This window comes from Phodopus roborovskii, unplaced genomic scaffold (assembly GCF_943737965.1).
Source record: "Phodopus roborovskii unplaced genomic scaffold, PHOROB, whole genome shotgun sequence".
Lineage (NCBI taxonomy): Eukaryota > Metazoa > Chordata > Mammalia > Rodentia > Cricetidae > Phodopus > Phodopus roborovskii.
In genome coordinates, this window is record NW_026126514.1 from 17,915,178 (window position 1) to 17,930,635 (window position 15,458).

The following is a 15,458-nucleotide window of genomic DNA, read 5'->3' on the forward strand; positions in this document are numbered from 1 at the left end:
GCCTTTGCCTTCCGTGGGCGTGGCCCCCGTTGGCCAATGGGCGGACGCGGTGGAGGGAAAAGCCAGAGGGCGAAGGGCCGGCCAGACGCAGGGACGCCGCGCGTCGTGAGTAGGGAAGCGAGGTCACAGGAGGGCTCCGGGTGGTGGTTCCGCTGTCTCGGGCCTCGGCGGGCGCTGGCTTGACTGGACGCCGGCGCTAGGCCGCCAGAGAAGGCTGTGCGCGGCGGGGTGACTTCTGGCTGCCGCGGCCTCTCCTTCGGCCATGTCCTCTGGTCGGTTGGCGACGCCCTGGTCCGGGAGCTAGGGTCTAGCTGAGCCACCTCCTGCCTCTCTCCGTCTCCAGCGCGCCAGAGGCTTCTGGGTCCTTCGTGGGGCTCCCGATGATGTAGTTCATTCAGCTTGTAAATTTCGGGAGCTGAGCCTGGTGCTGCTGAAAGTAGACAGCTTAGTCCCTCATCATTCAGTACTTAAAAAAAAAAATATATTTGTGAGTGTGTGTGTGCCTGCATGAATTAATGTGCAACATGTGTGCACAGGAGCCCACAGAGACCAGAAAAGGCTGTAAAGATCCTCTGGAACAGGAGGTTTTGGATAATTGTGAGCCGCCATATGGGCTCTGGGAGCCAAACCTTAGTCCTAGGGTAAGACTAGTTAGCAGTCTTAACCACAGAACCTTCTCTCCAGCCGCAACCTTCTCTTAATCACTGGACCAAGACATGGTTTTTAAATATCCATGTCTTGGAACAGCCACTCATGGAGCAGGTCACTTTAGTCGTGTTTCCTCCGCTATGAAAATGGGAGCTATGTAATCGTCTAAGGACTTTAAAAGTGAGTGTGATTCCCATGCTCTGCTTGATGGTTTTTTTTTTTTTTTTTTTGGGTTTTTTTTTTTTTTATGGTTAGAACAGCTTAACAGGACCAAAACAGAATGAATGGCAGACTATTGCTGGAAGGACTTGGTTTGAATTTTGGTGCCAGCCAGTTGGCTTAGGCTCAAGGAAATCTTGTCACCTCCACCTCAGATATGTTTCTGTTTACTAGTGCCACTGAGCAGACCATGGTGTCTGTGAGAATATTCATCAGACACTGAACTCAGCAAAGCATTAGCTTTTTAAATTATGTTTGAATGGTTTATGATACTAGCAGTACTAGACATTTTAATTCATTGGTGGGGAAGGAACAGTGTTCCCTGATTATTCCATCACAGGTGAATAGCATGGATAATTGGTGTCTTAGTTAGGGTTTCTGTTGCTGTGAAGAGACCCTGGCTACTCTTATAAAGGAAAACATTTAATTGAGGTGACTTACATTTTCAGAGGTTCCATTCATTATCATGGCCAGGAGCATGGCAGCCTGTAGGCAGACAAGGTGTTGGCTACGTCTTGATATATAGGCAATAGGAAGTAGACTGAGATATTGGGTCGTATCTAGAGCTTATATGAAACCTCAAAGACCACCTCCACAGTGACACACTTCCTCCAATAAGGCCAGGCCTCCTAGTAGTCCCTTTGAGGACCATTTTCTTTCAAACCGCCATAGTTGTATTTTAAATTCACTGTATTTGTGGTAATTGTAGGTTCTTATGCAGTTGTAAGGATGGAATTTTCTATTCTGCCTGGCCCTACAGCCATTTAGTCCCAAATGAACACAGAGGCTTATATTAATTACAAACTGTTTGGCCAATGGCTCTTTCTTATTGGCTAGATCTCTCTTAATTATTAACTCATTTCTATTAACTAATGTATCTCCACATGGTTTTGGCTTTCCAAAGAATGCCAAGGCATCCTGTCTTCCCAGTAGCTACATGGCATCTCCTGCATGACTCACTTTCCAAGTTCCTCTTCCCCAAATCCTAGTCTGGTAGCCCCAAGGATGCTTCCAGATGCCCTCTGTCTCCAACCAGGAAATAAGAGATCAAGCTGGGTTTGGGGACCCCAGACCTAGTCCTCCAAGGTCATGCCCGCACCTGTCCCCACGATCCAATGGGTGTGGTTAATGCAACAGGTGTGAGCAGAGTGGGTATTTCACTACAATTCCCCTTTTAATCTAAAGGAAAGATTTTGGCTTGATACAAAACTATATACAAAGACAGCAAATATCAAATATGCTCTTTAGGAAAGGGAAAATTAAGAACATACTTAAAACCTATTGCCAGTGAGGTAACGAGTAAATGGCAAGAACTATGTGTACAATGTTCTATCTGCATGTTTGCCTGCATACCAGAAGAGGGCATCAGATCTCATTGTAGGAGATTATAAGCCACCATGTAGTTGCTGGGAATTCAACTCAGGACCTCTGGAAGAGCAGCCAGTGCTCTTAACCTCTGAGCCATCTCTCCAGCCCATGTGTGGTGCCCATGGAGGTCATAAGAAGGCAAGTGATCCCCTGGAACTGGAGTTTCAAGGGCTTGTAAGCTGTCATATGGATTCTAGGAATCAAACGAGTGCTCTTAATGGCAGAGCATCTCTCCAGCCACATAAGTATAACTTTAAAAGCCCAGTGGTCAGTAGATGATATGAAATGGTGTGGCATGCTGGTATCGCTGTTGCTGGGCCAGACCTGCCAAGGGGTGGGACAGCCCTTGTCAAGTAGATCCTCTGGTGGAAGGCCCTCACTCACTTCATAATACTACCCAGCATGGGCGTGATGAGGATGCTCCACGTTTCCTGACATTGCAACATAAAGAGCACTAGAGATCCAAGTTGATTGCTTACCCCACCTCTGAATCAAGACCAAGCCCTTTCCCTGGGGCAGTGGTAGCCACACCCACTCCCATAACCCTTATGTTAATCCATTTCTGTCTGGCTCTGAAGATGAGTTAAAAGAATCTGGACCCACACTCAGGCAGCAAAGGGCTACAGCACTGGTTTGAACTATTACTCTGCCTATGGACCACAAAAACATATGGGACACTAAAGTCATCTTCTATCAAATGTGACCATTATGCCAACCTACCATCATCCTTCCTTGTGGGAGGAGATGACTTATATACAAAATCTTAGAAAAGAATCCTGCAGTCTTTAAAATTTTCAAAATGTTAAAAGTCCCAATTTTGGGTCAAGGTCCTTTCTCAGGGAGACCTGGCCTTCCTTCATTCAAGGAGTTCTAGATCTCTACACTGGATGGAGTCTACAAGTTGGTTGCTGCCTAGATTCCATAGTGCTATGCTACAATGTAGCCTTCCTTTCTTTTGTTCTTAGGATTTTCTGCTTACATAGATCAAGCAATAACTTAGGCTTCTTGCTGAACCAAAACTCCACACAGGTCAGGCTGTTATAAAGATGCTTCGCCTCTGCCCCCATTACAGCAAATATACCCATTTTGCCTCTGGTGGTTTAATGCTGCACCCTGATCCCCGCTAATCCAGAACTCAAACCTATCACGTTTAAGTCAGTGTTGTCTGGCACAAGTAGGAGAGCAAGCAACAGCAAAGCTCTTCAATGTGATGGTGCCACTCCCATCATTTTGAGTTTTTTAGGATTATTGAAGGCCATGTCTTCTGGACCCTCCCACGGAGAACCAGGTTTTACAGTACCCACTCCAGCATTCCACTTCCCCCGAGCCTTAAAATCCCTTCATGGACACTAAGCCAAAGTGTCAGATGCCACCAGCTCCTTTACTGTAGGCCATCTTGTGACAAGCTCTCCAACCGACCAATCAAACTTAAGACTTTTTTTTTAAGCTGTGTGAGCTTCCATATTAAAGAGTCCCCACTTGGTGGCTCCATATCTATACATTTAACCTAATCCAGTTTTATGTTCCTTCCACCATTATCCCATATTTTAAAAAAATTCATCCCCATATAATTTCCCAAAAATTTTGCTTGAATGAATTAGCAAATTTATCAAGCTCTTTAGTGGTTGGTATAGCACACTTCCTCAAGGACTATACACTTTCTTTCTTACCTCTAGGAGGCCACTTAGCCTTGACTCTGGTTACAGGTACAAAGGCAACTGTTGATGAGCACTGAGGGACATCAATGTTGCCTTGCTTGGCACCTCCTACAGAGTAGGTCACTGCCAGTTCAGCTGACAATGAAGCGTTTATTTCCTCAGACATGGGTAGAGAGGGCAGTGCTGCAGGGGTTTGGGATAGGGATGCATCCTCAGCTAAGGATAGAGAAACTACTTCCCCAAATGAGATAAACCCTTCAGAGTTTGAGTTTGAGGTTTTAAAGTCCTTAGCTTCATAAGGATCTTTCCACACATCTCCATCCCAATGTACAGGATCCCATTCCCACCCAATCAGTGCTCTTACTTGATGGAAGATGTCATTTTATAAATATGTTTCTCATACTCGTTAATGAATAAAGCACTGATGGCCAATAGGAAAGCAAGATAGGCGGGACTAGGAGACAAGGAGGATTTGAGGAAGTAGTAAGGGCAACATGTAGAGACCGGGGAGAACACAACGCCAGCCCCTCTCCGGTAAGATAAGACCATGTGGAAATACTTAGATTAATAGAAATGGGTTAATATTTAAGACAGAGCTAGTGGATAAGAAACAAGTAACTGGCCAACAGCATTATATCAAATACAGAGTCTCTGTGTGTTAATTGGGGCTGCCGCCATGGTGGGTCCAAGCCGGCAGGGGAAAAACCTTAACTTGCAACACTTACTTTAGTTGCCAATGCCTTCTGAGGCAAGGATTCAGCTAGTTTTATAATGAGGGTTTTCAACAACTTGGGCTCTTTCCAGTGTACACTTAACAAATTTTTAGATTGCTTATGTGCATCTCATTAATTCTATCACTGAGTTCATTCTTCTCCATTGTCAGATGTCAAAAGCAAGCAGCCAGCATAGTCATTTTCCTTATTTTTATTTATTTATTTTGCAATTTGTCTTTTTTGATGTATAGTCACTAAATTCCTTCCTCCTCACAAGACACGAATCAGAATCATCAAATGAATTTACCTCAGTAAGTTCTTTAAATAGTTTATACCTTGCATTTATAGCATTCTGCATGCTACCAGGAAAACCTTCAGTTACTGTAGGTTTCAAAGAATTGGAAAGTCAGCTCCAGAAACCACCAAGCCTGCTAGGAAAATTCATCCTTATGATTCTATTTCTTTAGAACCACTCATGGTACCACAATTAGTCAGTGTCGTCTAAAGGAACATAACAGATTGGTGTGTGTGTGTGTGTGTGTGTGTGTGTGTGTGTGTGTGTGTGTGTGTACACTTGTCCTACAAAATAAACGAACTTGCCATCAAGAGTAAGGGTAAGAAGGCAGAATACAAGAGAGAGAAAGAGCACACAGGCAAGAGAGAGAGAGAGAGCTTTCTTCTTTCATGGCCTTTATGTAGGCTGCCAGCAGAAGGTGTGGCCCATGTTAAAGGTGGATCTTCCCACCTCATAAGATCTGTATTAGAAGTCAGTCTTCCCATTTCAAATGATTTAACTAAGAAAGATTCCTCACAGGTGTGCTCAGATTCTTCGGTTCTAGTTAATTCCAGATGTAGTCAAGTTGACAACTAGAAATAGTTATCACACTGCTCTTGCATAGGTCCAGCGTTCAGTTACCAACACCTACATCAGGAGGCTCATGGCCACCTAACTGCAGTTCTACAAGACTTAGTGTTTTGGCCTCTGTAGGCACACACAAATACATTAACAAAGTTGTTAATAAAAAATGCTGTACAGTTGTTACTATACAGCACCTAAGTTTTGGGATTGGCCTTACATATAATCCCTTGAGAATAATTCATATTGCTCCTTGTGGTATATTCCTCGCATTCCTGGGTAGCTTTCTGTAATGTCTATAATAAGCATTATATTCAGCCATTTCCATGAAAGACACCTGAGTTGTCTGCACTTCTTGCATTGTGAATAAAGCTGTTGTAAACATTTTTGTGCAGTTTTTTGTACAAACTGTTTTCATTTTTTCTGGGATAAATGCTCAAGAGTCTGGGTTCTAGTTTGTTTAGATAACCATTAGACTATTTCCAAAGTGATTGTAGCACTTTACCTTCCTGCCGGCAGGGTTTGAGTGGTCCACTTTCTCCTCCTTGTCACCAGCCTTAGATGCTGTCACTGTTTTGTCTTAACCATCTGCCTCATGAATAGTAGAGATGGCTTTTGGTTTGTAGAAGGCTTATTTGATTCGCTGGGGTTATAGGTTAGTGGTAGAGCATGGGGATGAGCAAGACCTAGCAGTTCCTGGTACTGGAGGGGAAAAGGTCAAGACAAGAAGGATATTGTCAATTTAATTCTACATAGAGGGGTAGGCTGTGATTAGCCTTCTGTGGGCCAGTTGGCCTGTAGTCACACCTTTTGTCTTTGTTTATACTGGTGTGTGATTTTGAGCATGTACTTCTTACTTTTGGAGGATGAAAGAATATACAAGCTATTCTCAGCTTGCCTTATTTGAGGATCTGCACAGTTTCTTTCAGTAATTTCAAATAAGAGTTTACCTTTCATTCCTATGCTCTGTAATGTCTTCAATGAGAGACATTTGTATTACTGACGCCACACTCCTCAGCTGAGAGATCATGTTCACCTTTTATCCAGGCAAGAGCCAATAAAAAGTTAGTTTGGTGAGTACCCTGTGATGGCCTGAGAATGGTTCGGGACTTTTGCTTCTACCACCTAACAGATGACTCTGTCAGTTTCAATTGATTCAGACCCCCAGTAATCAAGCAAGAGCTATGAGTTTACAGTGGAATAGAGTTATATTTACGGGGATGTTTACCCATTCTGAAGCTCCACCCCTCTCTCCACACTATCACTCTCAAGAACTAATTCAGTCTTTGGCCAACAAACTAGTCATCAATAATAGTCTATTCAGGAATTGCATCTAATATATATAATCAAAAGTTCCACATATAAAATATTCACTTTATGCAAATGAGGAAGTGCTATCAACTCTACTTAGAAAACTCAAATATCGGTGTGAGAATGTGTGTATGTACAAGTCTGTGTGTGTGTGTGTGAATCTATATGTATGTATGTGAGTGTGTAGTAGCACATTAGAGATTTGGCCCTTATTCATGAACATTATTGCAAATTTTAGAAACACTATTATAAACTTAGGGCTTCTTCTGATAATAAACAGAAGTGTGGGGTTTTTTTTATATAATTTAAACTTCTAGATTATTTATTGCATCAGTCATATAGCAACAACGACTTTCTACTAGGCTTTTAACTGGTTTAGTGTCACATTTTCTTAGTTGCCACTAGAGGTCTCCTCTTTCCACATAGAGAGCATCGCCACTGCTGGCTGCTTGGTTTCAAGCAGGAAGTGTTTCTCAGATGTCAGTCTGCAAAGTTGAAGTTGGAATTGTAAAAACTCACAGAATTTTTAAGCTTTTATTTCCAGATATAAATTTAATTTTTACTATAACTCGGTTTAAGGATAACACCTAACATTTTTAGAAATGATAGTTAAAATAAAGCTGGCCTTACCTTTATTTATTTATTTAAGTTTTTTGAGACAGGGTTTCTCTGTGTAACAGCCCTGGCTGTCCTGGAACTCATTCTGTAGACCAGGCTGGCCTCAGACTCACAAAGATCTGCCTGCCTCTGCCTCCCAAGTGCTGGGATTAAAGTTGTGCACCACCACCGCTGGCTAGCCTTACCTTTATTTTAACTAGATTTTAAAATGAACTAAAGTAACTCCAACAAAAGTATTCAATGGATAGCTGGCCACTGAAGACTGCTAATCAGCAAGTAATCCTTGTTCTTCTTATAGCTCTGCCTGCTTAATCTCCCTTTCTGAAAACTCTTAGTTTTTGAGACAGGGTCTCACTGTGTAGTCCTGGATGGTCTGGAGCTTACTATGTAGACCAGGCTAGCCTTGAACTCACAGAGATCTCTTGCCTCTGCCTACCAAGTGCTGGGATTAAAGGAGTGTGGCTTCACACCTTGCTAGAAAACTTTTAATCGCTGTTTAAGACCCACCTCAAAAAAAAAAAAATCTCTAGTATGAATCTCTGCCCCTCCCCTGCCCTCCTTTTAGGCTTTTGAACACAGTCCAAGTCTCCAAGTACCAAGTATTTGTGTTTCCAGGTCAGCTGTCTTTTTCATTAGACCATGGATTTTATGACAGGTTGGGATCCTTCTTTGTACCTTCTCTTGTTGCTGCATTGTCTCGCCATTGGCTTTTATTAAATATAGCAAATATTATTCAGTGAGCATTTATGAATGAGTGAGTAGGTGGGCGTGGCGTTTAAATGAGAAGTTGGGTAAAATTTTCACAGATGAAGTTGGGGGTGGAATTAATAGAGGGAATAGCTTGAATAGAGGATGAGAAAGCCCAGATTTGTAAATGGCAACAAAGGAGTTATTAGGGGTGGGCATAGGTGGAGAGAGCTTTAACAAGAGTCTGGCAAGGATGAAACTGCAGGATGTAGCAGAGGCAGAGATTTGTGGTGATGGACAGCCTTGGTAGAAAGATGGAGTCTGAGAGGTACCATCAGTTGAATAGGAGAGTACTTATTTAATAGCCCTGTGGTCAATTCCCAACCCTGCCAAAAAAGGGGGAGGGGTAGGGTGAGACAGGAGAGGAGGGGAGGGGAGGGGAGAGGAGAGGCATGAGAACAGTAGGTCTTCCCCAGATTCCATCACCAGGCTTCACATTTCACTGTCTCAACACCCCACCATTTCCTCAGCTAAAATACTTCTCCCACTCAGGTATCTTTTAAGTCTTCTCTCATCTGAGTTCTAGAATTATCCAGAGCCCTGCCTGGTAGGAAAGAGTTCTAGGTTCAGATGCAACACTGACACAAATTGCTATGAAACATTGAGCAAGTTCCTTTAGACACATGCATTTATTAATGCCCCACCTTGTTCCAGAAAGGATTTAGAGTGTCAGCATGTTACTTAATATCAAGGCTTCAGTTTCCTCACCTCTAAATGAGAGGTTTCATGTAGCTGACCTAAGTTCCTTCTAGCTCCAATACTGTGACTGATTCCAGTGATTTTGTTGGTTGTCTACCCTTAGGAGTCCTGCCAGGACTTCATATTTAGAATATGAGAAAACTAAGCCCACAGCCCTGCCCCCCCCCCCCCGTTCACTTATCTTGGTTTGTATGTGTGTGTGTGTGTGCGCGTGTGAAGGTCAGGGTCAACATTGAGTGTTCTCAATCTCTCTGTTGTGGGGCATCCACCAGAGACTGGTTTAAGCCAGTAGAAAGTATTAGTTGACTGGTGACTACACTGGGTATTTGGGATCTCAGGGAGAGCTTTTAAGTACAAAGACCATGTTCTATATTGACAGGCTTTAGTTAAAAAGAATAATTAGCCAGAAGTAGAACAACAGAATCCAAAAAGTAAGGTCAATATGAGACTTGCCCATAACTATAAACTTCCGTGGATTAAGTCTTTGTTCCCATTTTGGCAGGTGATGCTGTCTACGTGCTGAGTTTTATGGCCTGAGTGGTGCTTCCATTATGGACTCAGTTGTTACATTCTGAGGCCCTGTCACATTTCCACCTTAGCTTCCAGAGGGTCTCCCACTGATCCTGGCACTCACCAATTAGGCTGGACTAGCTGTCCAGTGAAGGGTTTGTACTTCCCCATACTGAGATTATAGGTACATGCTGCCAAATAGGCTTTTTACATGAATGCTGGAGATTCAAACTCAGGTCCTCATGTTTGGGGACAAGCACTTTATTCATTAAACTATTCTTGATATTAGCTTCAGAAAATGACATCACCATCCTACCACAGATTCAGGACCAAAGCATAGTATCATCTTCAAGTCTTCTAGCTCTTGTCTCTATATGTCCCTTACTGAATCATATGGAATTTTTACTCTAATGTCATTCTATCCTTCTGTGACTAAGTCCTTTCCTATGAAGCCCTTGTTAACTATTTCTGTACAATTCTGTATTCATTTGTTTGTTAGTCATATGGAATTTTAACTCGAATGTCATTCTATCCTCCTGTGACTATGTCCTTTCCTATGAAGCCTTGTTAACTAATTCTGTATTCATTTGTTTGTTTGAAACAGACTATAGCTATATTGCTCAGGCTAAACTCAAATTCCTTTCCTCCAGTGATCCTCCTGCCTCAGCCTCTAAAGTAGCTAGGATTACAGGACCATGTCACCATAGTTTACTTGATTGGGTCTTGATGCTGCTGTCTGAGTAAATTTCCTGGAGCACAGCCTCAGCAATGGCATGCTCTACCCTGACATCTCAGTGACCCTCTGCTGTCTATAGAATGCAGTCCACATAACCTGTCTGCAAGACCTTTCCTGACCTGAAAGTGTATTGTCTTACTCTTCATGACCCCATGGACAAGCCAAACTGCCTTACTTTCCTGCCATGGCGTATAATCTGCCCTAGCTGTGCCTGGCTTTGTAGTCTGTTGAATCATCTCTGTCCTTATTTTAGCCCTTTCAAGGCTTTCATCAAGTCTTGTCATTTATTTTAACTACTTGGTGACTTGAACCACTCTGTCCTGGATTAATTTGTAATTTCCTCAAAGATGGAGGCCACATTTTACTTTCCTTGCAGCCCCCACCCCTTACTCCTGGCCCACAACTAGAGAACTTGAATTCAGATAAATCGATTGAGACTTAATCAAAGATTATTTTCTTGGCTCATATCTGGAAATCATCTGAACAAATCATCTTTTCACAGATGAGAAAACCCAGGGTCAGAGAAGTGAAATTGCTCCTCTTCTGCCCGGCGTGGGTTTGTCTGTGCTCTGGTGGTTCACTGTGTCTCTTCCCTCAGTAGATCTGCTTTTGTTTTCCTTTCCCTACCTGGATGGAAACACTGTACCCCTGTCACATTATTCCCTATGGGATTATAATTTGTCATTTGTTTTTGAAATGTATATTGGAAGAAGAGCTGGTTTGAGCAAGTCTGCGTTTATGCAGAACATAAACATTAAGGGACAACAGGCAGACAATTAAGGTTCAAACACTGAGATTTAAGCTAGAAGGGACCTTAGACATCATCTAGCCCAACCCCTCATTTTGAGAAAATAAGAAACAAATAAAACTCAAGAATTAGAGACAGGAGTGCCTGGTCAATAACATCAGCTACTGGCACAAGAATGGAATCAACACGGAGCTGTGGAGTAAGTTCCTAGATGTGTGGGACTCTGGTTGATGAGTTCATGTTTTGTTTGTCTAGATCAAATGACGGTGTTTGGAAAAATTTCAAGGCAGCTCTGCAGCTTAAAGAAAATCCCATGGTCATGTGACTCCAGATACTTCTGGGAATGGTTGAATACAGTGTTTAATAAGTAAGTGACTCTAATTAAATGAAGAAATGTGGGAATTTTTATAACTGGACAAGTTCTAAATTGCTCTTCGGCTAGTTGGTATTTCTTGTGTTTCAAATTATTTTTGTATGTATTTTGTATGTATAGTATGATCCTATTTTTCCAAACAAAATAAAACATAAACAGAAAAATATATTATAAAATATTAAATTGCTTATCTGAGTTACAGACTATTAGTGGATTCTTTTCTTTTTAAAAATTTTTTTCTTTTTTACTTTACATGTATGTGTGTTGCCTGCATGAATGGATGTCATGCACCATGTGTGTACCTGGTGCCTACAAAGGTTAGGAGGGCAGCATCACCTGGAACTGGAGCTACAGATGTTGTGAGCCACCGTGTAGGTGCTGGGAACTGAACCCAGGTCCTCTACAAGAGCAAAAAGTTTTCTTTCCCAGTAAGCTGTCTCTCCAGCCTCAAGTGGGTTTTTTTCTTATCTGTTGATACCCTTCAAGTTACCTAAAATGAATTTTTATTCTTTTTATACTCAACAGTATAAGTAACTTTGAAATACCTCATTCTCTAGCTTCTTGAGGATTGTTATTAGCCTTTTGAGTCCTATTGGGAGAACTCTGGTGTTTAAACACTTAATGTGGCCAGATGTGGTGGCTCACACCTTTAATCCCAGCACTTGAGAGACAGAGGTAGGAGAATCTCTGTGAACTCAAGGCCAGCCTGGTCTATATAGTGAATTCCAGAACATTCAGGACTACATAGAGAAAAATTTAAATGAAATAAATAAAAACTAAAAACTTAGTATGTGGCATATTCATAGAAACCGTATTGAAACAGGTATAACAAACTCTAACTGCTTAATATCACCATTGTGACTCCAAAGAAAAAGGCATTTGCAGAAATTATTAAATAGCACAAAGAGACAAATTTGAAAATAGCTTCAAAATTATTCCCCATTTAATCATTTGTTTGTTAAGATAGAGTCTCTCTGTAGCTCTGGCTGTCTTGGAACTTGGTATGTAGACCAGGATAGCTTTGAACTCATAGAGATCCAGCTGCCTCTGCTTCCCAAGTGCTGGGATTAAAAGTGTGCCACCATGCCTGGCTTCTCTTTAATGGTTTATCAGTAATGAAAACTGGTCCCCAGATAGTCATTATTGTGATAGGGATCTCTGCTGTCAAGCTCTGTGACACATATGAATGCTTGCCTAATACTGGGAGGACCTAGGTTTAAGCCCCAGAATGAAAACATTAAATAAAATAAAATGCCATCATGCCAGGTATGAGATCACATACCTACAATCTTACCACTTTGTAGGCAAAGGGGGAGAAAAAATCATGAATTCAAGACTAGCCTGGCTGGCACAGTGAGAGTCTGCCTCCAAAACATTAGTAATTATATTGGTATAACTTGTTAGAGCTTGCCAGAGAGTAAAACTAAAGGAATAAAAAAAAAAATTGGAAGGAAGGTAAAAAGAAAGAAAAAGCAAGCATAAAGAGCTAAAGAGAGCTACAGTTTTTATTTTCATGGATCCCATTAATACACTTCTCAGTCACTTGAAATAAAAATGTATTTTTGGCTCATATTTATATTGATGAACACAACTAAGAAACCAGTGACAGTGGAAGTAAACTATTTCTGTTTCCTTGTCAACAGAGTAGATTATGAGCGCCTCAGGGATGTTGGCCCTGACAGGGCAGCATCTGAGTGGCTACTTCGGTGTGGGGCCAAAGTACGCTACTGTGGCCATCAGAAGTGGCTACAGGACTACAACAGCCTCCCAGGAGGCTCCATGGACAGATATAAGATTCAAGCAATTGATGCCACTGATTCTTGTATCATGGACATTGGATTGGATCACATGGGTGAGTCCTGTCATTCGCTTCTCAGGCATGCAGGTGATCTACAGTGAATGTTTTGTTGCAGTTGGCTCACTGTTATAGTCAAGGTCATGTTGGGTTTTTTTTTACCCCCATTTCAGTAAAATTGTTTGTTTATTCCTGTGTTAGGTATTTATTTATCTTCAAAGTAAATAGAGATCATGTGATATACAACTTTCTTTTTCCCTTATAAGCTTCTTTCTGTATTCTTTTGTTCACTTAAAATCAAAGCCTGTTTGATTTTGTCAGACTATCTTAGTCAAACTTATGTCTTTGTGAACCCCTCAGTAATATAAGACTAAGCATATGGGAAATCCTTTCTTTTCAATGCATGGGCATATAACTTCAGCCCGAGCAGTGTAATGAATATGTCATGTGAGCAATCACTCCAGTTTCCATGGAATGGTCAAAGCTAGAACAATCCTGTTAGTCATGGTAATAGTAAAACAAATTCTTAAACTGTGCATTTTCCCCCCAGAGGGCCTAGAGCATGTTGAAAAAATAACGCTATGCAAGTGTCATTATATTGAAGATAACTGTTTGCAGAGACTTAGTCAACTTGAAAAATTACAGAAAAGCCTGTTAGAAATGGAAATAATTGCCTGTGGGAATGTCACAGACAATGGCATCATTGCTTTGCGACATTTTAGGTAAGTGGCCAAAACAGAAACCTAATAAAGTGAATAATCAGAGGATATAACAGTAATCTCAGTACTTTAGGCAGTTTGAGATGTTTGAAACATTAGAACCAAAGTACTAAACAATTTATCTTTCAACAGTAGCTGAGGTGTCAAGGCTTCTTCCTCTTACAGAAACTTGAATGCCTTTAAGAACTTCAGGGAGTGAACCAGGCATTGGTGGCGCACACCTTTAATATCAGCACTCGGGTGGCAGAGGCAGAGGCAGAGGCAAGCAGATCTCTGTGATTTCAAGGCCATTCTGATCTACAGAGCTAGTTCCAAGACAGGTTCAAAAGCAATACACAGAAACCCTGTCTCGAAAATCCAAAACAAACAAACAACTTCCAGGAGGGTTGTTTGTTTGTGTTATTACTAATATTTATGTATAAAGGAGATATATTTTTATGTATATAGAAATAAAAAGACCCAGAAATATCCATGAAATAAGGAAAAATTATCATTTTAAAGTCTTGCATGAGTTTCATTTGAAGTGGCCTTCGAAGACTGTTGCTCTAGAAGCCATTTTGAAGGTGTGGGGTGATATGAATACCTTCCACCTATACATCATATAAATGGAATTAATTTTTATAGCCATAAAAGACCACACTGTGTGACTTTGTTTTTTTTTTGTTTTTTTTTTTTTCCTCTGTTTGCAGGAACCTCCGGTACTTGTTCTTAAGTGATCTTCCTAGAGTAAAAGATAAAGACAATCTTGTCCAAGTCTTTAAGACAGCACTGCCTTCTCTAGAACTGAAATTAAACCTGAAGTAAAATAAGCGTCTGATTTCACTATACAGGGTCATTTGAAATTGCCGATACTAAATAACTATAAATATACAGAATCACCAAGAGAACTGAGTAAATGGCTTAGAAATGGAGAGTGGATGTTACACAGGCAATAAATATTCAAAAGTGACTCACCAAAGTTACATAGTTAGAAGTGAGAAATTATGTACATGGAATCACTTTTTAAAATATGATGTAACAATTTAATTCTAATATATTCCTCATTGGCATATATACTGTAGATATGGCTTTGTGTAGATATTGGCATAGAGTTCTTTAAACTGCAATGCAAATATTCTCTTTGATGTTATAGTAATTTACATCCTTAAAGGCACTGAAGTGTGTTGCTGCGAATGCCCGATTATGAAAACCTGAAGCTCAGTTACAGACTCAGTGATGGAGTCAGTTGTGTGCAGTGTGAATGGTGTTGTGAGCACGTGCTGCGCTGCCTCCCAGGGTCTGCATGCATGCATTACTCAAGCTCCTGTACCGCTGTGCTCTCCATAGAACACACTTTTTAAAATACCCTTTCTCAGAATGAAAAGTGCTGGCTAATCCGTCCTGCTCTTAAGCTTGGACTACTGCTGGCTAAAACTGAACACAGGTTCTTTTCTATAGCCAACTAGTTTTACTGGTAAAACAAATCAGGAACTGTACTATCTTTACTCCCCATCTGCTTCAAACAAAATGTTAGTGTGTTGATTAAAACCTAAATTTTGCTGTCCCTCAAATACTTTGAATGCTTCTTCCTATGAACTCAGGAGACATAAAAACTATGCATATGAAAATGAATTTTATATCTAGAAAAACACTAATAAAGAATGTCACAAGGGGATAAAACCTAGTCTTTAATTTTTTACTTGAAATAGCTATTGTTGTTAGTGATATGCTGATTCACATGTAGGTTTCTGTATGTATAGT

At 41.0% G+C, this 15,458-nt stretch overlaps 1 protein-coding gene across 1 annotated transcript; it reads left to right on the forward strand.

Annotated features, from left to right (window-relative positions):
• Positions 1-7: 7 nt before the first annotated feature.
• Dmac2l (distal membrane arm assembly component 2 like) lies at positions 8-15,268 on the forward strand. The gene is made up of 5 exons (XM_051195935.1): positions 8-105; positions 11,087-11,198; positions 12,848-13,056; positions 13,550-13,721; positions 14,408-15,268. The coding sequence occupies exons 2-5, from the start codon at positions 11,092-11,094 to the stop codon at positions 14,520-14,522; spliced, it is 603 nt and encodes a 200-aa protein (XP_051051892.1). The 5' UTR covers positions 8-105; positions 11,087-11,091; the 3' UTR covers positions 14,523-15,268.
• The last annotated feature ends 190 nt before the right edge of the window (positions 15,269-15,458 follow it).